Raw genomic sequence first — 27,202 nt, 5'->3', positions numbered from 1 at the left:
TGTTGTGTACAGGTTTGGTCATCTTTTCCAACACAATTGAAAGAGCGACCAGCTGAACATTTTAATTAAATTGCCTGCCCAAATGGGACTGACTCTGCTGCTCCTTTGTGAAGCAAACGTCCATATTCTTTGATGAGGTAAACCTCAGCATCCTTCCAAGTCTGCTGATAAACTGGAGAGTTTTAATTAAGTACCTCCCTTCTCCTCACGCAGAGGAGAGTAGAAACCAAAAAGATTATGACATGATTTCCCCCTGATATGGCATCAAACTGCGGGAGAAAACAATACAGGGAGCACGACACAGCCAATCCTCTGGCTCAGCACTATACGGCCAGATCTCGCTTCGTGCTTGTGGGGGCTTGAAGGAATGTGCGAATCTGTAAGAGGCATTTTTCATGTCCTCGAGCTGAGAACTCCAAGGTGCCTACTCACATTTCCCACTACATACACATGCAACCCGCAGCATGAGCTGGTGGCACAATGATTACACACGAGCAGGAGTTTGACTGGACTGCTCGACAAGCTAGCAGGCTGCATCGTGGGTAAACGAGAGCACAAACCATCACATGCAGCCCAGTTATCATAACATCTGACAGGTCAACAGTCGTGCCATGTATACCTGACAATTATCACATTACCTGGCAGACTGTCAGAGGACTGGTCTGTGTCTGGTTTAGACTCCACATGAGATTTTAACTATTAGTGACCAATTACGCAACAAATGGTCATAATATGATTGATAAGATTATTTTCTCTGACATTTCTGCTGTGACGACCTTTACTGTCAGACCTGATTTCTTTCACTGCTACTTATTTCTATCCAAGGGATTAAATTTTAGGCTACTCTGTAGAAAGTCATGATTTCTAAATTGTATTTTGTTTAAAAGGTAAAGCAGAATTGCACTGAAGTAATACTGAAATATAACAACAACAACAACGATAACAAGAAAAGATCCCACACAGCTGTTTCGGTTAAATTAAGATTCTACTTCCAAGCAGGCCTTTTGCACATTTGAAAAATGTGGCATGCAGCTCTGCACCCATCTCTCTGTGTTGTGTGTTTATGCATGAAAATTAGACAAAACAAATGTGCGTACAAAACTAACAAAGACGAGATAAAGACTGATGCTGAAAATAAGATGATAGGATCAGGGAACTAGGAGGAAAGAGATTCATTTTGCCCACAGCTACTTCTCATGAGCCTGAGGTTCGTGGGGAACATCACCGTGACAACAGGATGTGGGCTGAGAGGACCCTTGTCAACTGTGTGGGCAGGAGGAGGGATGTGAGGAAGGGGGAGTCACCCACACAGGACGAGGCAGAGCAACAACTGATTCCATGAGGAATATGAGCGCTAGTTAATGGTTGGTTTAGCACTAGCTGAAGCCATTAGATCTACTACAATTAGACTTTTTTTTATTTCATGTATCTACATACCTAAATCTGCCATTTTGCCTTGTAGATCGTAGGCACGTTGCCCGTACGAATACGCAAATGCACAAACGCTCAGTTAAAATCAATGACAACTAATTTGGCAAATACTGTGTGACGCTTAAGGGACAACAGGGAGCATTCCCGCCACGCTTTGGGCTATATTTAGCACTGGCAGGCTTGAACAGGCAATTACCAAGTTACTTATCAGTTTAGCACATTATACTAAAGATGCTACACATTACTCCTTCCCTCACAACACAACAACACTTATATTTGTAAATCTTGCTATAATCAGGTAAATAGCAGGCAAGTAAAATTAGAATTTAACCTTTTTGGATTGACAGATGGGTGGTGTGTGTGTGTGTGTGTGCAACACCAGGACAACTCCAATAGATCATTTTAGCTTGGCTGGTAAAGCATAAGTTTGCCATCCTGGAGTCCAGAATAATAAATCATGAGGATGGCAGTTCAGTGCCATAACCGTTGCAGCTTATCAGGATTTACCTGCTTTGGTTAAATGTTTTCCTGCTGCAATCAAAAGCATAATGTTGTTATGATTATTTCACGGCTGGATGTTTTCTTTTGCCTTTAAAACGGTGTTCATCAAGTCCCTGAAAAGCAGCTGATGTCAGCTGCAGTACGAGCTCCGGCGCACAGGGGAGAGAAACTGTAGATGCAGCAAAAAAATGGCAGATGTGCGTGCTGAGTTCAAGTGTTTTACCTGTCTTTGGGCAGAAGTGGCCAACTGTATCTGGCAGAACTTCACAGCTTGGTCCAGAGCTACATCCTCATCAACCTGACACAGGAGAACAGGCAGAACAAGGACATTAGGCCACAGCAGCATACTGCATTTTCACATGCTCGTGTTTCACAGTGTCAAATCGTTTCACACATCTCTATCTATCCAGTAAAAAGTCCTTATGCTACATCGGAGAAGTGTGTGTACTACTGCAAATTCATCATATATTTCCGTAGTGACCTGTTTTGTGTACATCTCATGTTAATCACTCACTGTGTCTCCACACTAATGTCAAATCATCATCAAATTCTTCTGATGCTGCATCAGAGCCAGCAGGATTTCTTCCGAGCTTCTGCCTCTGATCATAGCACTGGTAAAGAAAGTCTCACATTAAGGCCCTGAGGAGCGAGTGGGTGTGTGGGAGTTGGCGAGCTTAGCTGCAGCCCGGCGTCGTGCACTTTGCTGTAATCTTGTTCACGCAGCTGTTATGTTCCCTCCAGCAGCCTGTTGTATGCAGCGATTCAGGGACCCCCAAAGGGAGGGATTTTTTACAGCAGCCTCATTCTACTTTTCAAATGATGCCAATTGTTAAATGGACTGAGTCAAGCTTCAGTGCATCACAGAGGACAGCTCTCTGCTTTCAATTCATGTCTGGCTCACTGCAAACCTTCCTTGTCAGACATATTTATTACATACAAACATATAAGTAATTGGATGAGGTAAGAAATCTCTGTCGCATCAATAAAATCATTCACTCAATGTGACAGAACTCATGGTTTAGTGGCTCTTTGAAATGTACCACCTTAAGAGCTGTGAGAAAGAAAAAAATATGCAGTAATATCAAACATACACAAGAGGGGAAAAAAGATGCAAGAAACAGACCTAACCTGTAACTGTATGCAACTACATGCAGCTATGCAATGCAGGAGACCATGAAACCCACAGGGCATCTGTAGTTTGTGCAAGTAGATGACAATCAAAAGATGCTTCTGGAAAATGTCCAGGCATATTAATTGCAGGAGTCATCTGGTGGGAGGAAACATGTCACGGCTGGTTGTGGCTACTCTCTGTTATGGGTGTGTCTAAGAAAATATTCTTCGCTGTCTCCTTAAGAGCACAGGAAATAATCTTAGCAGCAACCGCAGCACCTAAAAAAAACAGAACAAAAACAAAACAAAGCCGCTGAAGCTGGCCCATCTCCTCCAATTTCTCTTTTTTCCTCTTCAGCTGTCCCTCGCCTACCACCCCTCCCACTCCAGCTACAGCTCTCTTGCATTAAAGAGGCAATGACACGGCAACTTCTATAGTGCCAGCTCTGATCTGTAGCTCAATATGGCCACAGAAGCTCTATGAGCATAGAAAGCCCTGAAGTTGGACAAACTTTCAACAATTGAGGAACACTTGCTGTCGAGGAGTAAAAAGAAACTTCTCGCTGCTTTGACATTCCCTATGCAGGTGAATGTTGACGTTAGGATTTATAAAGTTTGCAGAATAAGCACAAATGCCAGTGTAACTATCACAAATCATTTTCACTGTCCATTTTTGTTGTGAGCCATGCTTGTGCTGCGGAAAAAAAAAGGATGAGCTGCAGCGGAGCCTGAGCCTGAGCCTGTCCACCCAGGCTGTGTGGCAGTGTGAGTGTGTGTGTGTGTGTGTGTGCGCGCTGGAGACCAGACCGATTAGGATGAACTAAAATCACTCAAGAATTACTATGAAGTCTTTCTTTCCTCAAGTTTTGCTTTGAAACAATCTGACATTGGAGTTTAATTTGGTGATATTTCTTAACTGTTTTGACTGCGGTGATGCAATGCATGGGGGAAAAAAAAAATTAAAAAAATCAACAACACCATCATAACATCCTGCTTGTGACGTCATGTCACAAAAAAAACCTTTACAAAGCACCAGCAGTTTCTGGAATAGCAGCAGAGAGACCAAAGTCAGAGAGGTTAAATTTGGGTTACTGAGTAAAAACACAACCACGCTTTGAGCTGAATTTGTCGCAGTGTTTGAAAACTGAAAGCGGGAAAGTCCCTTTTCTACAGTGGTTGTTGCATTACTAATTCAGTCAGAAGAGGGGTTTCCTGATGTATTTTATCGGAGGGCTCACATCAAGCATGCAAGACTGTGCTGCTGTAGTGTTTTTTTTTTGTTCTATCGAACACTTACTCACAACAACAACATTAGCTGTGCATGAATAGCAGAGCCATCACTTATCTCGAAGAGGTTTACCTGTTTTATGAGCATGTAAGTCTCCGACATGATCTTTTCAATGCGTCCCAGGTCGTAGGTCATGACTTTCTGGCCCTGCTGCCACACCCTGTAGGCATCAAGCAGTAAAGTTTTTCCAGACTCCACATCCTCAAGAAGCTTCCTTTTCCTGTTTGGCCTTCGTAGTGACCCCTGATCGGTCCCACTGGCTACCACTGTGACCTTGGGTGCTGAGGCTTGAAGCTGCTGCTGCCTGGAACTGATACTTAGCTCCTCTAGGGACAGCTCGGGTGTCCGGCTGCTGTCAGTCACTTTCTGCTGGGGCTCCCCGGCACTCAGGGAGGTCTCGGCCTCCTTTTGGTTGCCCTGAGAATCTGTGATAGTAGAGGGCCTCCTCCAGTTGCCAGTTGCCAGGTCCAGCTCCATTGGTTCCTCAGGCCCCGCTTTGTGTCCCTCACTCCCAGCAGTCTCCACCTTCCCAGGGTAATTGTCCTGAAGCGTACTCCCTTTTTCTATGGATGGCGGCAGTGTGGTGAGTTGTGCCTGGGCCGCTTCCCTGGGCCCTGTGTCAGCCGCACAGGCTCCCTCTGTGAGCCCAGGCTTCTTAGGCAGTGCATGTTTGCTGTCCTCTGAACTGGGCCTGTTGGATACGTCCGTTGTGGTCATCTCCCCCATGGAGGGTGTGGGCGCTTTGTGAAGCTGCTCAGACACCTGAAAGAGACCAGAACCTGTCAAAACATGAAGTGGGTGCATGCCAGACATCTAAAACACTGAGCAGCTCTCAGCTCTTGGTGTGTGTGCAGTGATGTGTGCTTCCTTACCCCTGTGAGACTGTTCAGATTGTCCTCCAGGACTTTAACAGTTAGGAAAAATGCTCTCTTGGCCAAAGCCTGGCGATCAACATCCCGTAAATACTTCCTTTATGGAGGAGAAAGACAGAAACACTAGGTGTCATGGAACAAATACATAATATGTAACAGAAACAGCAGCATCATACAAAGTTGGTCCTTACTTTCCCTGGTCAGGGGTTCTCTGCAGCATGAAAGACACTTTGAGCAGAGTATCGTGATCCTTAAGCTGAGACAGCACCTCCAGCAAGAGGACAATGGATCGGTTCATATGAGATGCAAAACTTCCTGGGCGATCAATCTCATCTACTGGAATGCGCCAGATGCCCTGAAGGAGACGAGGACAAAATAAAGAAGCAGAGTCTGGGGTTAAGTGCTACAAACAGCAAACAAAAATATTATGTTTTCAACAAACTGCTGGTGGAACATGGCACAGAGCTTCGTTTCAAAACATGGTTCGAGGCCAAATGGTGTCTGAGAGGAGCTGCCTACATGGAACTGGTTTCACATTTGACCGGACAGCAAGCCAACAGGCTAATTTGTGGAATTCTGAAAGTTTATGTTTTTATGACCGCCCTCTGCTGTTACTCCAAGTTTTCAAAGGCACATGGAAACAATTAACAGGGAAACATGGTCAAACTGAAAAGAAAGAAAGTAGAGGAGAAAGCTGGAGGAATTAGTGGGAGTTAAAAACATGACATTCAAAGAAGAAAGTCCTAATGAGGGGATGGAGAGGCTGCAGGAGAGATCTTGTGTCTTGGTGGGGAGGGAGGGATGTGGGGCTTTCTCTCTGGGCACACATGATAGGCAGCCTCATTAGTGCACAGCTCTGTCCAAGCAATGCAACAGACCAGCAGACTGGCTGCCAACAAACACAGTCCTCTTTTGCAGAAAGCGTGATGAGGTGCTTTTTGATGGACGAGTCCACCTTTTCGGCGAGCACATGTCCTCCCAGCAGGTGAAGCGAGGCGAGGTTCTGCACTCTGAAGCTACCGATGCGAGTGCAGATGGTGGCCTAGGCTGTGTACACTCATAAAGCACATGGCACAGAGTGCAGCTTCTGGCCTCAGAAAATGTGTGCGAGACAAAACAAAGATGACCATATCAGGGTGGAACAAAACAACTGAGATGGCTCCATCGGCTGCTGAAGACACCGCAGAGCATGGCGCTCGTCTGAACAGACAGCTCCAGATTGTCAGATGACATTTTCAAAGCCACCGGGGGGTGCAAAGCCTCACAAAGAGAAGCAAAATAAACATCAAAATAAATTGCATCCCAGAGCATGGACTTATAGCCTTGCTCACTGAGAAAGTTTCAAATCTGACAAAGTAAAATGTAATGTACAAACTCATCCCAGGGGGCCGATGCCACTATGTTTAATCCAAGCCTTCCATTGAAAATCCTAAATCAAGGATGCATTTTCTAATTTTTTGTTTATAAACTGATCTGATTATGATAATTTAGGAAGAAATCTCGTCTGCTCAGATTGTTCATTAATAATTACAGAATACAATTCAGATCTGGTGGTTAAAAAAAAAAAACTCTGAAGAGCAAACATATGGCACCAATGCCTGTGTGAAAATTACAATATTTATTATTATATGATGCAATCAGGCAGGCTTGGGAAGGTTTTAACCTTTCAATGCACAGATTACCAAAAGCTTCCAACAGGAGCGGGACAAGTATGATGGGGGGGGTGGGCTCTGCTCACTTAGAAAAACATCTCTAATGGAGGAGAGTTGTTCTTCATCAGAGAACCATCCAACCACAGCAAATCTGTTTAGGGAAAGCAGAGCCATGGCTTTACACAGATTATTCTGTAGCACAACAGCTAAAGCAGATTTGTAAGACTTTAACTGAAATGATTTTAAGCATCTTTTTCCCCTTTTTTTTTTGGTGAGGGGAAATTAAGACCGCTGCTTGATATCTGGAGTGACAGCTTTGGCACACGTGGCCGATATATCACTCGAAAATTAGTCAGCGATTAAGATGCACAGAAAACAAAGGCTGAACGAGGGATAAGTACATGCCCAGAGAATCCTTCAGTACAAATGGAATCTGATCTTTCTTCAGACAATTTTCAGGTTAGAGAAGCAAATAGACAGAGGACACATTACATCATGAAGTAATCCTAATTAGTCACTCATTCATGTATTTGAAACAGCAACATAAAACAGTACTGAAGTGTGACCAAAAAAAAAAAAAAGGGTATAAGCTGGGACTGAGTACTGATAGTCCGTAGTTCCTTGTGTGATAGCATGAGCCAAAACAAAATGCTGGCCGTGCCTGCTGATCATTTGGGGAAAATCTCTCCGGCTGTTGTCTTATCAACTTCATCTTCTCATATCTTAACATGCCACCAAAGACAGGAAAGGCCCAGGCCCACAACACGACCAATGGTAAAACTTATAAAGTGCAGAGAAGTTGCACAAACTCAGTGTTTTGTAGCAACCGGCAGTCCCTAGTGCAGCTTACTGCTAACAACAATTTCACTATTTTAGTAGTCCAATACAACATTTGATTGCAAGACTTTTGTTGAATCCCAGAAGGCTGGATACCTGCTAATGCTACCATGGGGTGGGGTGGTGGTGTATTTTCACGTCATTCTACATTCCTCTCTAACCTTGGTGTATCTGACATGCAGAAATCAGAACAAGGAAGACCCTCCTCAACTTAAAAGGCATTTTCTTCTGCACTTCTGTACCGCTGAACAAGAGCACCACCGATGTACACCACACTACGCTCCAACTATAATGCAAACTCTCACAAAACGACACGGGAACACAAACTTGTGTTTCATTTTGTAAAACTCGGAGGGGAAGAGAAAAAACAACTCACCATCACCAAAGAAAGCTACTCCACGGTGCCTGTGTTAGTATTGTTTTGGACAGTTTCCTGCTGGCGGTAGCAGCACCAGCAGCCCTGGCAGCGCCTCCACCCTGAAAGAGGCTCACGCTCAGAGAGCAAGTGGTGGGCTGCATTTGGGTGCTCGGGCAGCGAGAGCTGCAGGAGAGGAGAAGAGGAGAGCACAGCTGCACGCGGCAGAACAGGAACAGAAGAAAAAGAGAATTGCAGCTAGCTTGGCGAGAGGAGAGACAGCACTGGAGTCAGGGCCTATGAGCTCAGTATGCCACTGACAGACAAGCCCAGTCGTTCCTCTCCTGCGTTCAAACCCTGCCATCTCAAAACAAAAAACACCCACGCACTGTATCTCCGCTCTCCCCTGACCCCAGCCTGCTGGAGTTCTTTTCCCCCCTCCTCCCTTCCTATCTCTCGCACTATACACAGCATACAGCCAATCCTCGCACACCTTTGCCAGCCAATCGCGGCCGAGCAGAGAAACTCCCGCCCATTTGTGCACACCCACACAATACACACAAAAACAGAGGAGTGAGAGAGAGAGAGTAATGAGGAAACCGAGTGAGTGCAACAGCGAGAGGAGAGGAGTAGAGCGAATAAGAGCCAGGGGAAGGGGTGGAGCATGATCACCCTGAAGACGGAGCAACAGGAAAGAAAAAGAGAACATAAACTGGCTGAAAAATGAACTCAGTGCTACCACATCAGTGCAGTGGGAGGCATAAAGAGGATGGCACACCAGTAGCGAAAGAGAACCAAATAACCTGAGTGAAAAAAAAGGGCAGGTTTGTATGAGAGAAGCCTCCATCAGCCACACACACACCACGGGCTAAAGAACAGTGCTGCCTGAACAGACAGGACTGTGTTGCCTGCACACAGTATTTCCTTAGCAAACAGTATACTGACAGCAGCCCTCACCTTCCTCCTTTCCTCTCTTTCAACTCTGCTCGTACCTCTCCAGCTGGCCGACGTAAACACACTAGAGCAAACACACCTTGTTTTTCCTGCTTCCTGTTGCTCCCTGCTGAAAAATGTCAAGCTGAACTGAAGACAGAGCAGAAGAAGGCAATGGAAGACATACTGGCAGCCACACTTAACATTCCGACGTGCAAATCAAAATATCACCTTCTGCAAAATGTATTCATTGGGGCAATACTCCTCCCCTAAGACAAAAAAAAGAAGGTACTCCTGAGTGGAGCTCCACCTACAGCACATTGCACAGATGAAGACACGAAGGTTTGAGTCATACATCAGACGGAGACAAGTAATGCAAGTGTAACTGTTCCCCAGAAGAGCCTAAGCTAATATAACAAGACACTGAGGACTGCCTATAAGCAAAGTTACATTCAAGCAGTCAAAATCAGACGATAACACATGTTCTGACAAGACAGTATCAGTTCAAAACATGTTCTCTGTCAAGTTACAAGGCCAGGATGGATTTTAGATTTCCTGAAATGTAGCAACAAGGACATCCATTTTCTCTGGAGCTTCATAGAGAGTGAATGTGTGAGTGGGTGGAAGAATATGTAAGCCAAATATGTGTGTGTGTGTGTGTGTGTGTGTGTGTGTGTGGAGGAGGTAGCACCATGCCTGAGTGAACACACAGGGACTCCTCGCGATCAGTCATCGGCAGGCCTGAGCAGCCAGAAGGTCTGGCATTATGGCAGCATTACAACCAGTATCATTAGATTCAGCCTTGATATCCTCTTACAAGGGCTGACAATAACTGAATTACAGTATTCCATTATGACCACTTGCCCACAATGAGGGCATTATTACACACATGGTGATTTTGAAATTTGAGATGTTTTGCAAGGTCTATGTTGCACCATAATCTCTTTGTAACTTAGATATAGGCAGCTTAGATATACCCCTAAAATAGCCAAGTCATTTATCAAAAAGCTGATTTATTTACTGCATTATACAGAACTTCATTACAAGCAGCTAAGAATGAAGTCGTAAGCAGTGTAGTGAGAGTCAATAACACCAAATACAATACACAATACAGATGTTAATGCATCAATAATGTATCACTGTGTCGTGCCATACTGCAAAATGAATTATGTGTCCCACGCCTGACTCAAATATCAACCTTGAATTAATAAAAGCGACATACCTATTATTAAAATTGATTATTGGTTAAAAAGTGAGCTGGCCCTCCTAGAGAAGTGCTCATGCTGACAACCACACCAATAAATTATGCAACACAAGCTCATCTGGATCATTTCTAAACACCACTATATAGGTTACTTTATGCAGGCCCCAGTTAATGTAACCCAGCCAAAACAAGACGGAAAAGTAGGGCATCATGACCTACATTAGGGAACTCAGTATTCACCAACAGGCTCATGGAGGTGCGTACTCAGCTGACAAGTCTCCTTGACATTAAAGTGCCAAGCGTCGTGCCATATGGTTCGATGTGATCAACGCTCTTGTCAATTTGTGGCTCCGATGTTGGAGAGGTAACTCGAAAGCGTACAATATACTTCTAAAGCACTGACAGGCTAGTCAGGCTCAAAATGCAGCTGTCAGTCCAGGTTGACTTGCCTCAAGTACAGGGGTTAGGAAAGATGGCTTGAAGGGCTCCGGTTCAAAATCGACCTTTACCTGGCAAAAATGGTATGCTGGACAATGTCTTTCTATCCACCTGCTTTTGAAAAATGGAAAGCTTTTATTCGCAGTCGCTCTCATGAAGATGACAAAGTACAGTGTGAAAATGGAGGCTATATAAAGTGTTTCAGCAGTTTTTTTGTTCATGCACTAACTGCCCATAACTCATAGACTCAATGAAAACGGCCATGTTTGATTAATGCTTAGAGAGGGGGCTTTGCTTGAAGGGAACAGTAAAGCTCCAACAGTTGGTATGCCATAGTGGCAGGTTTGCCTCCAGAAGGGGCTCTGCGAGAACCCAGTGGGAGCCAGAGCGTTGCAGAGCTCTTCTCCATCTCAGACCTGGCCCACATCGCTTCCACAGTCTGTTACCTGAAGCCTTCTGGAGTCAGCGTTTCAATCTACAGCCTACACAGTCGACTGTGTACACACAATAACGTCCGCCACCGAAATATTCCCTGCACAACTGACTGACATGAGGTGCTGACACGGTGTGACATTCGGCTCGTTTTATCTGCTCTGTAACAAAAGTGAGAGCATTAAAGCTTTAACAAATCACACAAGGAGCAAATCATAAAGGAAGCCAATTTCTGCACACATTGGAAGGTGCTTCGAGTGAAAGGAGGTAAATAACTGACATGCAGAGCAGATGACAAATTCAGACAGTAATCTCCTTCACTGGAATCCAACAGAGGCCTTGTAATTCTGAGAGGCAGATAATTCAACAATCTCCCACTGTGTGACTCCATTTATAGCAGCGCTTGTATCTAGAGATCCGTGTTTACAGCTCTTTTTTTTTTTTTTTTGCATCCAATTGAATTATGTGAAAATCGTGTGTGAAAAAGGGTAAACCTAACTGTAGCGTGCCAATCATTCACTCAAAGCAAACACAAACACAGCTCATTAGTCACAAACGTAAGGACGCCCTTCCTCTGGGAGTCTCCATTCGCTGCTATGGTACAATTCTGTATTATGATAAAGGTAAACTTCAGAGAAAAGGCACAACCCGTAAATGAGTATTTTACAGACCGATACATTATTGCATCAACATTGTTTCTGTGTGAATGTGAAACAGGTAATTTTGTATGTTTGCAAAACCTCTACTAGGTGTGAAATGATTCTACATGTGTGCACTGATATGGGTGATACACACAACTAAAGAAGAAGTAGAGAACCAATAAGAGAATAACTTCAGTGTCAACACATTAACCCATCAACCTTAGCTTAGCCTATGTGATAGTTTGCTTCTGGAGTAACTTGCTAATCCATGTACTGACCTGATATCAGTTTCACAGACAACAGGCTCTGTTGTGCAGGCTACTGGCCAGTGTTCAATATCCACAATTGTTTTCTTTTTTTTTCCTCTTTAACAAAATAACACCAGTGGTAACACCTCTTATAAGAATATCTCAGCCTGTGATAGCTGATGCTCAGCCCATCAGGTAACCTTAGAGCAGACATGCATTAATTCATTAGATTACAAGCAGGAATTTCTACTACATTCATTCAGGCATGCAGAAACTTTTGCACAATACTGCCCTTAAAAGTCACTTTGAGAAACCCCAACAACTTTGTCACAAGTCGCTCAAGTGAAATGTTTTCTGTTACTTACTGCCTAGTGTGAGCAACACTAATGAGATTTTAACCATTTTCCTTCCTACTATTATGGAATGTCAATAAATCTGGCGGAGACAGATGACAGGTGTGTTAAGCAATGAGTAATCACATAATGACATGGGGAGGAGGACAGACAACAAGCAGGGATGATGAACTCTGACTTACATTGAACAGGTTTGTCTTGTTTCTTTCACAGAAAAGTCCTTGTGCTGGCATGTGCTTCAGCTGTTGCCATGGGCCACTGCTCCCTAGCAACACATCTCGGGCCCACTGTAGGTTCTGTGGCGGGAAATAAATAAATAAATGAAAGAAGCCCACATACATGCGTATGTACACTTTTATACATACACACACAACACAACAGAATTCCTAATGAGAAAACCAAGAGGATGCCCCGCCTTCAGCAGAGCAGATTGACAGAAGTGATAAACACACACATGTATCTTTGAATGAAGCACTTAATATCTGCTAAAAAAAAAAAAAAAAAAGAGGAGAAAATCCTGCTCATTTGCAGTCAGGAAAATGCAGACCTCACAACGCTGATGACTCACAAATCAGTGTCTCCACCAGTGGCCTGTTAGATAAGATAGCAAGCTAACGCCACTTCATGTCACCTTTCACAGAGCCACTAGCCTATAGCATGAAATCACAGACTCCCTTCTCCTTCCATCTTCGCAGTGAGGATGAAGAGCTGGTCAGGCAGTGAGTGCATTTTTTCTGAAAACAAAAAAGGGGTGCAGAGGCTTTTAACACTGGATGTGTTGGGTCGGGGGGGCAGCAAGGCAACCTCTGTCAACATCATCACATCAACCGACTGTGTCATCAAGTCACTGTCAGGGAGCATTCGCTTTCATCCTGGCTGTTTATGACTCCACTGAAGGCAAAAACCGAGGGAAGCCTCACCATCTGTGTAAGCCCCAATCAAAAGTTATTGCACACTTAATTGAGCCTCCAGGAAATTCTAATTGAACTTCTTTGATTAAAAACAGCCACAAGCACTAAAATTAAGATTTCTCCATTCTTGCAGCAAATTAGGAAGACACCACTGCTGGGAATCATAAAACCCATGATGCTGCACATACAGTTCTCTAAGGTAAAACAATGAAATGCTAGGGCTTTTCCATGTCCAATTCACCCTTATTGAGAAAGGACAAGGGCTCTATTAAAAAGGTTCGACAAATGGAGTGCTGACAGAAGGATGCCGCCATAGTGAAGCACAACCCAACCTCTCTGTGCCAAACTGGCTGAGAGAGCACTGCGCCACCACCCACACACACCTCTGCCCACAGAGCCTTATAGCCAACACAAGCTGTTTCAGCAACTCGTGTATCACTGCTGAGCTCACAGACCCACAAGGGGGGAAAAAAAATAGTCATCGCAGCTCTGATATAATTGTCACAGAAATAATGCAATGCAAAAGGTCCGTGTGACTTTTGAGGCAATTGTAGGAATTCCTATGACGCCCCATTTTCTGGAAATGTCAGCATTAATGACAGGGGATACTCATTATTGGTGTGTGGCTTAGGCTTAATGGATGACTTGGCCTTTGAAATGCAATGAGATGGGAATAGTGCCATCAGTTAACAGGGAAGGGCTGACCTGATGGGTCTTGCTGTTGGTGTAGAAGAAGGCCAAGCGGTAGAGGCTCTTGTAGTGCTGCGGGAAGCGGCCGAGGCAGAGGAACAGAGCACGGACGCACATTTCCACCAGCATTCGCCTCTGCTCTGCACGTTCTGCGGGCAGGGCCTTGGGCACCTCGATCACCTCAGCGGGGGGCTCTGGCTTCCTCTTTCCTTCGCTGGCTGGGGTTTGAGGAGCGGCCTGTTGAAAGGGGGCTTGCTTTGGAGGGGTGGCTGGGACAGGCAGAGGGTGAGGACAAGGGTCCACAGAGACCTTGGGGGCTGAAGCCTCAGGGAGTGTCACCACCACAGCTTCTACTACTACCTGGATAACTTTTTCTTCTGTCTGGATGCCAGAGTGTTCTCCGTGTGATGCTAGAGTAGGATTTAAATCAAAGACTTCATGACTTCATTCAGAGTTGTGCATGGGAGATCAGTTTTTGTGCTTGCTAAATGTGGCTATAGGTTCATGAGCACATTTAACCGCATTGTTTTAGCTCAACGTAATCAATTTATATGACAACATGCACATAAATGCAGCCAGAAAAGATACATCATGTCAATCCCAGTGTACCTGTGTCCTCAGATGCGGACTGCCCGTCCTTCACAGGAGTTGTGCTTTCCGATGATGACGAACTGGCTTTCCCAGAGACGGGTTTGTGGCTGCTGTCTTGTGAGCTGGTGGGATCTGTGAAGGCATCCTGGGTGGAGTTGGAATCAGAGAGCATCACCACCTCACTGTCCTGACTGCGCTCTGCCAAAACAAAAAACATCATGGGTCATGCTGCCAGGTGCACGGACCCAGATCAAGACAAATGCCTTCACGCTTTGGGGACATCATAGATAAAAACACATGTCAATATGTTTGTTTCTGTGGGGTTTACATACTCCTATCACTCTAATTTCAGGTGGCACAATATTTGATTGGTCAGTACATTGAGATAACTGCACTGTATGAATTTCAGCCAATCATTTAAACAGCATACTTTAGCAGCATGCTTTGTAGGCCTTTTTCAAGCTGTTGGTTGATGACTTGTTTTTTTTAAATGCCAAACATTCCCCGTTGTAATGTGGGGGGGGGGGGATAAATATAATTATGAAAGAAAAATAGGTCATGAGCCACAAATCCTTATTAGTGCATCCCTAATGACACATTGCTATAGAGGAGAAATGGCTTGCTTTTCTAAGTGATCCAGAACCAAAATGCCAGCATTCCTCTTAATTGCCACATTGTGCAGCCTCAGCAAAAAGTTTTTGGCAGGGAACTGTAAACAACAGAATCAGAGGGGCAACAAGATTTCGCTATTTCAGTTAATAATGCACACATAGGACCTTTGAAAGGAAGATTCACAGTGAGTTAACAGCAAAGTTACTATGGTACTGTAAGATATGTGTAGACTGACAACTGTGTGTTCAGTGCGTCCTATAAGAATCCACTTCATTTTGGAGTGAAAACATAGCCTCTTAAAGAGTTTGGAGGGTTTGAAGAGCAGTACCATTCAGGGAAGCCAGCCACATTGAAGACCTGGGCAGGCAGTAATCATGGTCAAACTCTGGTGAGGCTGTTGAAGATATGGGGAGCTGGTTTTACAATATAATCAAGAGAAGCTGTATCTCTGAATTTATATCAAAGAAAATCAGCAATTTTCCTCAAAAAAAAAAAATCAACCATTTCCCTGCTTTGACAGCCGAGTACAGATTTAATGCCACTCCCCTTGAAAATGTAGAGCCTGATTCAGACAAAATTCAGAGACCACACAAAGCGTGTGGTGCAAATGCTTTGGTATCATTTTGATGGTCTTAGAAATTTCAAAAGATCAATGTCTTTTTAACTTGATAAAAAATATCTATGATCAATGGATGAAACCTACAGCTTTTTACTTGTACAGGAGATCAGAGAAGAAGCATTTAGCAGATAATTTGACAGACATGTCTGAATTAGGCCCTACAAGCTTGTCACCTTGATGTGCTTTAAGCAAGACTCAAGCCAGACACCTACAAGCAAACATGTGCATGACGGGGTATTTTCTGACTTCAGTCTCAGAGTTGTGTGCCAGTAACAGGCCAGCCACATTCTTCCTGACTTAACATTTTCACACTAATTGGTCATAATTGGAAATTATATCCAATTAGTGGAGAATAGCAAACACATGATTCACACACGATTTTGAAATATCTCCAGGGAGTTTGACTTGTCAAATTGAGCCCACAACAAAGTCAAACAAAATGTGACCACATGATACACCAGACAATTTAGTGAATTGTGATAAAGGACTGACTTTGTCCAGTCGTGAAGACATTCACCCATTAGAACTACATGCATATAAATGGCAAAGCAGGTGGTAAAAGCAAGCAGGCAAAGAGGTAGCAGGCAGGTAGGTAGGAAGGAATCTGGAAAGGGTGACAAAACTGGCAACATGGGCAATATGGCTGCGTTATTTGCACATTCAAGCTAAACGTGACACATGGGGTGGGTGAACGGATGTTCCTGTCATATGGAAAGAATAGCCAGGACTGTTTTTTCCCCCCAACAGCAGTTTGGCTTCCGTTTCACGACACCCTGCACAGAGTTACAACTAATGAAAATGTTGACTCCAGTTGCTGAAATTGAAATCCAGGTTGCTTCTTCATCTCTTTCACATACTGGGTACGCAAGTCTGGCAGTTCTGTTAATTCATTTCGGTGGCACAATAAAATATTACCAGCACCAAAATGTTCTCTATACAAGATGGTTAATGCACATATGAAATGGTTAATGCATATGAATCGAAAGCACACTGTACTAAAACATAACTGTACATAACTATCAGGTCTGTTTTTCAAAAACACAAATTTTCCACTTCCACATTCAGCTTCATGAGATGCTCAGTTCTACATGGAGGGTTTCAGCACTGCACACAGTCATGGTTATCAGAACGGCCATGCTGAGGCCTCCAACTGCTCTGAAAACATAAAACTAACATTGTTAACTAATATGGCAGCAAGTAACGATTATTTTCAAAATCGATTAATTAGTTTCTTATTTAATCTATTTGTTATTTGGTCAATCAACATTGCAAAAACCAAAGTTATTCAATTTACAACAAGCTAAAGCAGCAAATTCTCACTTTTAAGCATCTGGAACAAAACATTTTGAATAAATCTAACAATAATTAAATTCTCAAAATAGCTGCAGATTTATTTTCTGTTGAGAAACCTAATATGCTGCCTTCAGTGTATAATTGATACCCAACAGGTAAATATAGAACTTGGGAAGACTACCACTACTGACTAATATACCTTTGAGCCAAGTATAGGCAGGTATATCTCATATAATACATGCCTGATAATACGTGATTCAGTAAAAGGCTGTAATAAGGGAGCTGTCTGCTGGACCCCTGTGTAACACTGATGAACTGCAAATTAACTGCAAAGTTTAATAATCATAGTGTGAGATACAGTTTTACTGCTGTTGTTAAAGCTCCATGCAGAGTTGTAGCAAAAACATATAGACAAGACAGATATGTGGTGTGTTTTACTCTGAAGTGCAATTGGTTGATTTGATTACTCGGAAAAAAGTAGTTGTGTGTTCACATGAACCCCAGAAAATCAATCTGGGAGGCTCTTGTTGAAACAAGCAGTTTACCTGTAAATTTCTCAGGTCTGCTTTGCCGTCTCTCTTTAACTTTGCAAAATAATAATCTGATCAGTGACTAGGACCCAGATGTGACAGTCAAACCATTACGTTTAACTTACTGCACTGAACATTCAGTGAAATCGGGATCAGTGGGAATTCACAGCGTGTGTGATGGTGCCAAACGATGGCGGCCGATTGAGGCTAAAAAACACAGAAGCCTTTAACATATTAGGAGAGGCAAGAACATTGGTAGGGAAAGAAAATAAGACCAGCAATTAAGCAGCAACTAGAAATGGATGTTACTTCAGCACACACACAAACACAGGCCTTAATGCATACATCTTTTTGTTTCAACACTGCTGCTTTGTCAGGCATAGCAAATTAGTCAAATAATCAGTAGCCATATTGCCCATTTCACCACATCCCAATCACCCAGTGCATGGGGATCATTGTAACTGAAACCAAAGCCATTAAGCATGGTGATTAGCAATCCGAGCACTACTCAGTGGGCCTCCTGTCCCAGTGCAGAAAGGGCGAAGAGCCCAACCCCAGAGACAGTGTCTAGGACTGGGACTGTACCATCAGCCTGCTGCTCCTCATGCCGCTGCTGCTGCCACTGCTGCCGTCGGAGTGTTTTGCGTTTGGCGTAATCGTGGTCAAACGGCGTGGCCACGTAAGGAGGTGATGTCAGACCTGGGGTGGCAGCTGATGGAAGGGAGGAGCTGAGGGCGTTCCCTACGCATACTGATGAGCAATTAAAGTCTTCATCCGTCATGGAGGGGGGTTTCTCCCTGCAATGAATCAAGAGCAATGCTGAGAGTGAATATTCAGCCCAAAGATCAGATGCTTTTTGTAATTCCTGCTTGATTGTACTTCTCTAGCTTACTTTTCATGGGACCGTGGCATGCTTGGCATACTCTTCTCTTCCCCCCTGGCAAAGGGTCCGGTGGCAGCCTCAACCAGCAAACTGAACAGGAGCTCATGATCAAGATCAGGCTTACTGGCCTCTAGTAGTTTTAGGAGGGTGGCACTGAGACGGAAATGCAACTACAAGAAAGAAGTTGGAATAAGATGTTTAAATGGTCCACAGGTAGATGGACACTGTCTTTAAATGTGAATGCTTTCAGACAATTACAAAACGAGGAAGCTTTGAGGTAGCAGCCTCAGGTAGTTTACCTCCAGGGCCTCCATGGCCAGGTCAGGTGGGTTATGGTAATGGATTTTTCGGGGGTATCGGGCAGCTTCTTCGTGCAGATAGTGTGCTGCCTGGAAGTATAAAGAGGAGAGTCACCAACCCAACCATCTGGTGTTATTAATCAACAAGTTAAATGGAGGGAAGGAGCGCAATAAGGAGTAGAAGACAGCTATGGGCGCTGACATCACTGCCCCTCTAAACCTCTGCTGACCTCCATGACACTGCGTTCATCTGCCTCCACTGATCTAATCAGAACAACAGAGCTATGACTAACTCCATACATTGTTCCCTCTTGGTAAAAAAAAAAAAAACATCTTGCGTGGGTGGAAGGGCAGCAATCGTTGTTTCCGTAGGTGGATTATGAAACAACTCCAGGGAGAGGGAGAAAAATGTCTGTGATCAACTTAGTACAGAAGGGTTACTGCAATTACTTTCAACCAAGGTTTTTATCATCATGAAAACTATGTTCAAAATGTCCTTACTTACATCACTACAATTTGTTCTCTATTATCGTCAAGTACTCAGAAATATTTGTGTTTTTCAAAAAGGGGAAGCATTCAGATAATTAAATAATATGGTCAGAATAATCAAGACTTCAACCTTCAGGAAAAACAGACGACTACAGAGTCCAGCATTTCTAACCAAATTAATTCAGTAGGAACTAACAAATGTGAGCAACAATTAAAATAAGTGGACATATTCTTTAGCACAGGTTGGAGCCAACATACATACTTTTATCTGACATCAGGGCAAATTAACACCTCAACACCAGAAACATACTCGGTCTTATAGCCTCAAGTTGTTTACCTTCTTGTAAAGCTGGAGATATTCCACTGGGTTCTGTTTACGTTTCTCTGCTATCTTGCCCAGCATGTAATGAATGAGCCACTCTTCTTCATCACTGTCACACTCACAACGGGAAGCGCCCTGGAAACACTGGAACGCCGTCTCCAACATGGAGTCTCTCCTTTCCTCCATCTGAACCAACACACACAGTGGAGCTTTCATGAGTACTTTAGCTCGAGGTGACAGATCAATTTACTCTACAACAAACTCACATCTGGAACAAGCAAAAGTGACATTTGTTTAGCTCGCACATGGGCGCATAAAAATTGATTTAATATAGACTGGCAGGGAATACAGATGGGTGACAAGATAACTCAGCTAATGTCAGCATGTGCCTCACCTGTTTAACCACCTCTGGGGGGAGCTCGTTGCGCCACTGCTTGAGCTGCCGCGAAGCAAACGAGTGCAGCGCATATGATATGGTGCCATACTCGATCCACAGCGACAGGTTGGAGCTGTCTATTTCCAGTGCTCTCTTAAAGCAGTTAAGCACTGCCTGGGAATGTTTCCATATGGGAACGTCACTTTTCAGCTCGTTGGAGTTGAGCTTTTCCTGGATGCGGCTGGCCCTCGCTAAAGCCATACCTGCCCAGGAGTCAAACCTGAGAAAGATACATGTTTGATGGGTTACTGTAAAATACAAGAAAACAAACCCTACACATTGATTTGCCAATTTCCATAACATTAATAGAGTTTGATTTTACTCCCAAAGATAAAACAAAATTGATGATGTTTTATGAAGTGCACTGATGCTAGTGTAGAGAAATGGACTACCTGTTGGGACACACGCATATGTCATGCATATAGAACTTGATGGCTTTGGACTGCTCCTTGTTCTTGAAATGGTAATCAGCCAGCAGGTAGTAGATCTCATTAATGATTGGAGGTGCAGGAGCACTACCCTCAGGAAGGCTGGGGGCCTTAAACAGATCAAAACCAAACATTTCTTTAATAATAATGATTCTCAGTGACAAACCTGCAAATTAAGTTAAGAGAGTGACATGAAGGGAGGATAAGACAGGTCTGTAACCGGTGTTCTTCACATTCACTGAGGTCTCATCCACTGACCTTTTCTGCCATGTCTTCAATGTAGGCTGCCACTTCATCCATGGTGAGGACAGGGGTGTCACTTTGGGGGGCGATGCCAGCAAACCTCCTCAACAGATTGGCCAATTCTGCAGACACTGTGCTTGTCTTGTAGCTGTCAAAGTCAGGCAGTGACTTTGGTTTGAAATACTGGAACATGAAGAGGGCATCGCACCACAGCAGTTCCACCTGCAAATTACACATTCATTCCATAGGAATCATTAGTGTCATAGTCTGTTGTTTTGAATGGTAAATGCTTAGCACTGCATTCAGATTCACCCATTAATACACATATTCACACAGTGATGGCAGGGGCTAACCATGCAAGGTGCCAACCTGCTCATCAGGAGCTAATCGTTCTCCCTCTCACACACACACACAGCACCAGAGCAAATTAGTGGTATTGAGGTCTTCTAGGGACGCTTTTCTTGCTCTATGTTACTTGATAATTACAGTTGGAGTGCCAGTCAACTAAAAGCACTGGTACACAACTGTGGAAATGACACCCACCTGGTGGCCGGACATGTGCATTACAAAAATACAAGAGACCAGGGGTGGTATCCACTAAACTTGTGCCACTCTGTGTCGTTGTGTCATTCTGGTTGTTAAATTCTCACAGTATTTTCAGTGGAACTGAAAATGTTGTGCAAATACTTCACAAGAAATATGACCCCTACTGGCCCGATGGTGGCGCTAAAATTGAAAACTTTGAAGGCCCACACACCACCACGAGTCCAGTTGAGTTGGAATTTGAGCCACATTTCAAACTCGCTCTACAAAAAAAGCCTCTTGGACCATAAAAATCCACCATGATGGATTTTTTGCTGATTTTTACATTTTTCATCAACACAATCCCCAATGAATTTAGCATATGGCAGGCAAGATGTTACTTACTGTATGGACATCTCAGCTGAAATCAAACATTTTTTCTATTGCAATATAACAACAATGTAATTGCTCTTACTCCTCCTTTAGACTGAATTAAACTAGCTGGGGTGACTTTGCTCAGCTATGTGAAATGTGAAACCTGCTCACTGCTGCTTGCAGCTTTAATTTTGAGCAATTAGAACTACTTTCTCCTGTTGATGATAAAAGGTTTGAACCTGGAATTGCGGTGATGTTCAGGTATGTTGTTTGTGGTTGATCTAAACGTGTTCACATTTCTCACTCAGTGAATTAATGCTATTATGCCACTAATGCTATTTCACAGCATCAATTTATTTCAGTGACACCAGAAACAAATGCCGTGCGAGTCGACACGACAGCATTAATGGATAGAGCAGCCGTCCTGTGTTGTGAGGGTCAGTGAGAGCACATGTTTGCGTCATTGGCTGTCTGCTCCTGTTCAAACACTCTGTTTATGTAAGTTTGCCAATACAGGTGAGAAATACCAATTAGTCAAAGCCTTGAGGCATTTTCACCACCTCTTCACTGTTTCACCGCCTCTTCAACACCATTTCGCTATTATCTAAATACCAGCTCAGCCACGTTCGGAGTTTTTGCAATTACATAACATATTGGTTAAGAATGGATCAGTATCTGAGTGAGTAACCTGTGGAGATGCGTGGTCCTCAAGGTAGCGGGCCTTGCTCTTCTTACTGGGGTAGGCATATAGGCAGAAAAAGCACTGCTCCAAGGCCATCTCCAGCTCCTCTTTGTAGGAATGAGAGTCATTTTTGGAAGAGGCTGCAAGCTCTTTTTCCAAAACTTGAACCTACATCAAACAAAACAAGAAAGCCTTGTCAATACAAATCACATGAACTATGTTAAGTCTAGTTGCTACAGTTGCTTTATGTAAATACTTAAGGGCATTAGTACATAGCAGATGTGAGAATTATTAAAATTGTTCCATTTCTTTTCAAATCAAAAGGCATATGTGTAAGTTGTACATTCATATATCACCTTGGTGTGTTTGCAGAGAAAAGTCTACAAACAAACTTACATAGAATTTAAGGAGTGCACCATCTGAGTTGCAGCACAAGGAGCGACGGCCAAGATACTCGTGGGCTGTGTTCAGCAGCATCAACGAGGAGGGCAGCATGGGAGTGTCTGAGTCATCTGAAAGTGAGACTTAGCGGGGTCAATCAGTACAACAACTAGCATGGCGTAAACATCGAGGGAAAACTGAAGGCACGAAAATAAGAAGTCGACAAACCTTCATCATCCCCTACAGACATATGCTGTCGAAGCATACAGTCAAAGGCAGCCTCCTCGTGTTTGATAATGCGATACAGGATGATCCAAGGCAGAACCGAGAAGAAATAAGGCTCCTTGGGATCGTCAGAAACGGACATGCTGAGATCGATCAGCTGAAAACACAACAGCCACCACACAATAAATTCAAAGGCTCATCGGTTTCTTATTAAAGTATCAGTTGAACTATTTCTGTAAGGAAACCAGAGCTGTCTTTAGCTCCTTTCTAACCTGAATTAGGTTATTCGCCAGTCGAGCCATACTAGAGAAGTGGGGGACATTGCTTAGAAGTGCTGAGTCTTTGGTGAAGCAGAACTCGATGCCATCCAGCAACTTTAGAATGGTGCTGACCCACTCCTCCTTACTGGGGGGAGAGCTGTGTGAGGCTGAGTTGAGCTGCTGGAGGGCTTCATGCAGAGCTAGCTCGCTGCACTCCAAACACTGCTGGAAGTCCTCCATCTTCAGCAGCGAGTTCTGGGACAGGGAGTTAAAATTCAGAGAGTAACAAGTGCCAGCCATCTAGCATTTCAAAAGATGTATAGATCAAACCGATATTGTTGTAGCATGTCTAACCTGCAGTAGCATCAGCTGAGCAGGCCGCTCAGGTGCTGAGCTCACAAACTCCAGAGGTTTAGTCCTGCTGCCATAATTAAGAGTGGGCTGCAGCAGACGAATGACAGACTCAAAGTCTGCAGACTCAAAGAGACGCTGGATCTCCTCCAAAGACTGACAACGCTCCAGAGACTTCAGCCTCTTGTCGATCTGTCCATGAGGAGGAATGAAAAGTGAAAGAAACCCACTGTTAAAACAGCTAGAAGCTCTTTAAGGGACCAGCTAATGGCTTTCTTTGGGAATAATTTACATTTATGCTAGAAAAACAGAGTAATTATGACATTTATTGAATTATTTTGCTAATTAGAATGTCACATTCTTTTACAGCATCTCAGAGTGTTGACTGGAAGCATTTTCTTTTTTATAACTCATGAATATCAAGGAAATTTCATTTTAAAAATTAATTATCATAACATGATGGGAATAAGAGTTATATAGATTTTAAAAAACAACAAAATTGCGCTGATATGCGCACTGACCTCCTCCACAGAGATTGCTGCATCTACGCGTAGGTTAGGCAGGTTGATGGTGTAAGGTTTTCCTTCAGAGGTCTTTGGTTTGTTCTGCAACAGGCCTGTGCAGACATCATAGCTCTCCAGGGCCAACTCCATATCTCCCTGTTGAAAGACAAGAAAGACAGACTCACAAGTCATGTCTGGCTGAGCGGAAAGGACTCGTATAATCAAAAGCAAAAACTAACAACGAAATATAGCCTTTACCTGCAGAGCCAAGAATCGTGCCTTGAGCCAGTGGACACGCACCATAGAATCCAGCCAGTCATCCTCAAACAGGTCTCTTTGGGACGAGCCTAATGCCAGAAGTAACAAATCACCCTGGAAGTGCTGCCCAGGGAATTCTGAGTCAGCTGCTTCATTGCCAGGACCAACGCTGCTTCTTCTTGGAGACACTAAACAAGAAAAAACTATTACAACGAGCCAAGTGTAAACATGTCGTTACCCACAAATGACTTTCCAGTGTTTTACAAATCCGGCATGTCAGGATGTTAAGAACTGTAATCACAGTGCCCCCTTAAGGACGATTGGCCCGATATTTAAAATGCAAAAAGCAACAAAGACGTTTATCAGAATGAAATGACTGCAGCACAGTATTGTAATGCATCAATTGTCGAAATCCAATAATAAATGGTGAGGATTAGCTCACTGGTACTTACCAATCTTCCCCTTGTTGTGTAACCATTGCTCCAACTGCAATTCCATACATGCGAGGCTCATTGCCAACATTTCCTGTACATGTAGCAGATACAGACACTTAATTAGAGGTCAATGTGGATGCAAAATACAAAGCCACTTCTGATGAAAGTCATGTCCCTGGAAAATGTAAACTTGGAGTCTGCAGACGTTTTCGAAATTTGATCCAGAGTGAGTGTAGAAATATCAAAAGTATCTCGGGCAGTGCCAGTGTTTTAATTTTAACTCAGATTCAAGTACAGCAAAGTTTTGTCATTTCATATCACATCAAAGAGTTGAATAACAATGGTTGAAGAATTTTCTATTCATTATATATGGCAGTGATTGATATTTCTCTGTATAGTCTGGGACTTACAGGGAATTTAAAACACTGAAATCTAGTTCAAGTGATCAAGAAATTAACCAGTTTACCCGGATGTGCTGGTTGCTGCAGTCCCGAAACAGCGGGTTAGGGAGACCAGTGCTGTGTTTCCTCCAGAGCTGATAGACCTCCAGTATGACAGCAGTCAGCCCCCGAGGCCACTCCTCCAAGAACTTCTGACCGACTGCTTTCAGATAGCGCAACATCAGGTCCAGTATACCGCTATTGGTCATATTATTGAGCAGGAAGTTGTGGACATCCTGTCGTTCTACGGAACGTAATACACAGTTTGTTAGTATGACAGATATGGCAACATGGCACAACAGTGCGTTTGAAATGCATATCCACAATGCACTACATACCAGATTCCATGTATTCAACTGAGTCAACAGGCAAGCAACTCCCATGTAGAGGCTGCAGGTCCTCCTTCTCATCACACTGCGTCTCAAGATTGCTCAGACTCTCGTCGTCATTATCAGGATCAAACTTCTTTAGCCTAGGACAAACCAGCAGGGTAGTGTTAAATCAACCGATTTATAACAGGCTATGTATTTATGCATTATGTATTATGTTAATTGTAAGCTACCTGGAAGGTAGGTACTTAAAAAGCAGTTCTTGAAAATCAATCTTCTCTTCCTTCTTGCATTTTGTGTTTCGAACACGTGCAGAGCGTCGCTTGGCCGTCTCCCCACTATCTTCCACCACACGTTTCCTCTTTGGAGCTTTCTTCACTTTATCAGTCAGGGAAACCTCCATTGCTGTAGCTATGAACCCACAGTAGGATAACAAAAATACTTAAAACATCTAGAATGTTAGTTTTACAGTTGCTCAGAGAAAAAAAAGAAAAGAAGAAGATCATATGTAAGCATGCAAAAGATACATTTCTCCTTCTAAACAACTAACCGACAGGGGGAGCAGAAGTGGTGACTTCAACTGTGGTCTGGGTGGCGGTAATCTGAGGTTGAGTGCCAGGTTGGGGCAGCACTGAAGGCTCAGGGAGGGCCACAGGCGGCAGGGATGAGCTGGGGCTGCTGCTCAGCACGGTGGTCTGGCCCATGCTGACCGGGCTGCTGGGTTGAGGGAGGTTCTGAAGGACGTTTGGGTCGCGGTACTCTGACAAGTCAATTCTATGGCCAAGACTCGGGCGGGGCGGGTCGCATGTGGTCTGATGTCTGTACATTGCAATAAGACTTTCACCCACGTGCTTCCATCTGAGGTACAAAAATATCAGTCCATTAATATGAGCAAAATTTGTCACTTATTTCTGCATTTAGCTTTGCATGAGCATTAACTGGTCAGACAGACACATGCTCAGATCTTGACTGTCCTTCTCATTTATATCAATTTCTAAGTGACGAGCAAAATTCAAACTAAAGACAGGAAAAACAAAGCAATTCACAGAGATACAGCAGCAGCACTCACGAAAGGCAGCGAATTGGCTGTTTCAGGACGAGGTCAGGTTTTGGTTCACAGTGAGAGAGAGCCTGTCTGCGCTTCCGAATCTCGAGAGCCTCTTCCAAAATGGATTCTCGTTCCTCTTTGTCCACTTCCACATAGTGAATAGACATATCACTGCAAATGACCCACACCACAGCACAGAGGTTCATCACTGATAGTCAAAGTATAGAGCTGCAGCCGAAGCATATACTAAACAGATGGAGGAACAAAAAGTGAGGCGGCTTCACCATTTCATGAACATGTGCATCGTGTCCCTCTTTAGACAGGGCTGCTCCTCAAAGATTTTCTCCTTCAGCACCAGGCCTTTAGTGTAACAATGATCCCTCTCCAGGGCTTTGGCGATAAAGTACAAACAGCCTGGGAAAATGTAAGCAGATGACAGTTACTTTTCTTTCAATACTTGAGCTCCCTTGGGCGAGAGAGGATACAGAGCAGAGAGCTAATGATGATGTATTACATACAGGTGTAGTCACTGAGTGTGTAGAGAATAGTTATGAGGTTATCCAGACAGGGCCAGTGGTCTGGGTTACAGTGCAATCCCTCCTCAAAGGCATGTCGAGCCAGAGGAATGCGCACCAGTCGCACAGCCACCTGACCAATTTTGTACCACATGTTCACATCAGTGGAATCCAACATAACTGCCTGAAAAACAGAACAGAGCAGACAATGTGGTGTGAACACAGCGTCAAGCATGTG

The 27,202-nt window shown here is 43.7% G+C and overlaps 1 protein-coding gene across 1 annotated transcript in view; it reads right to left on the bottom strand.

Annotated features, from left to right (window-relative positions):
- cabin1 (calcineurin binding protein 1) overlaps positions 1–27,202 on the bottom strand; it is a 35,259-nt gene that overhangs the window by 6,254 nt on the left and 1,803 nt on the right. The window contains exons 5-34 of the mRNA XM_070834294.1: positions 26,968–27,148; positions 26,734–26,863; positions 26,471–26,620; positions 25,952–26,259; positions 25,635–25,812; positions 25,411–25,544; positions 25,099–25,316; positions 24,651–24,723; positions 24,199–24,386; positions 23,959–24,096; positions 23,441–23,629; positions 23,099–23,341; positions 22,830–22,983; positions 22,617–22,732; positions 22,227–22,388; positions 20,657–20,863; positions 20,363–20,508; positions 19,929–20,190; positions 19,550–19,720; positions 18,724–18,813; positions 18,434–18,594; positions 18,127–18,338; positions 15,428–15,493; positions 14,506–14,685; positions 13,912–14,306; positions 12,478–12,591; positions 5,394–5,557; positions 5,203–5,299; positions 4,403–5,092; positions 2,156–2,230 (exon numbers count right to left, since the gene is read on the bottom strand). Coding sequence (XP_070690395.1) covers positions 2,156–2,230; positions 4,403–5,092; positions 5,203–5,299; positions 5,394–5,557; positions 12,478–12,591; positions 13,912–14,306; positions 14,506–14,685; positions 15,428–15,493; positions 18,127–18,338; positions 18,434–18,594; positions 18,724–18,813; positions 19,550–19,720; positions 19,929–20,190; positions 20,363–20,508; positions 20,657–20,863; positions 22,227–22,388; positions 22,617–22,732; positions 22,830–22,983; positions 23,099–23,341; positions 23,441–23,629; positions 23,959–24,096; positions 24,199–24,386; positions 24,651–24,723; positions 25,099–25,316; positions 25,411–25,544; positions 25,635–25,812; positions 25,952–26,259; positions 26,471–26,620; positions 26,734–26,863; positions 26,968–27,148 — 5,592 coding nt within the window. The remainder of the gene's footprint in view (positions 1–2,155; positions 2,231–4,402; positions 5,093–5,202; positions 5,300–5,393; positions 5,558–12,477; positions 12,592–13,911; positions 14,307–14,505; positions 14,686–15,427; positions 15,494–18,126; positions 18,339–18,433; positions 18,595–18,723; positions 18,814–19,549; positions 19,721–19,928; positions 20,191–20,362; positions 20,509–20,656; positions 20,864–22,226; positions 22,389–22,616; positions 22,733–22,829; positions 22,984–23,098; positions 23,342–23,440; positions 23,630–23,958; positions 24,097–24,198; positions 24,387–24,650; positions 24,724–25,098; positions 25,317–25,410; positions 25,545–25,634; positions 25,813–25,951; positions 26,260–26,470; positions 26,621–26,733; positions 26,864–26,967; positions 27,149–27,202) is intronic.

Source organism: Pempheris klunzingeri, chromosome 7 (assembly GCF_042242105.1).
Source record: "Pempheris klunzingeri isolate RE-2024b chromosome 7, fPemKlu1.hap1, whole genome shotgun sequence".
NCBI lineage: Eukaryota > Metazoa > Chordata > Actinopteri > Acropomatiformes > Pempheridae > Pempheris > Pempheris klunzingeri.
This window is presented reverse-complemented; position numbering and strand designations above follow the sequence as displayed.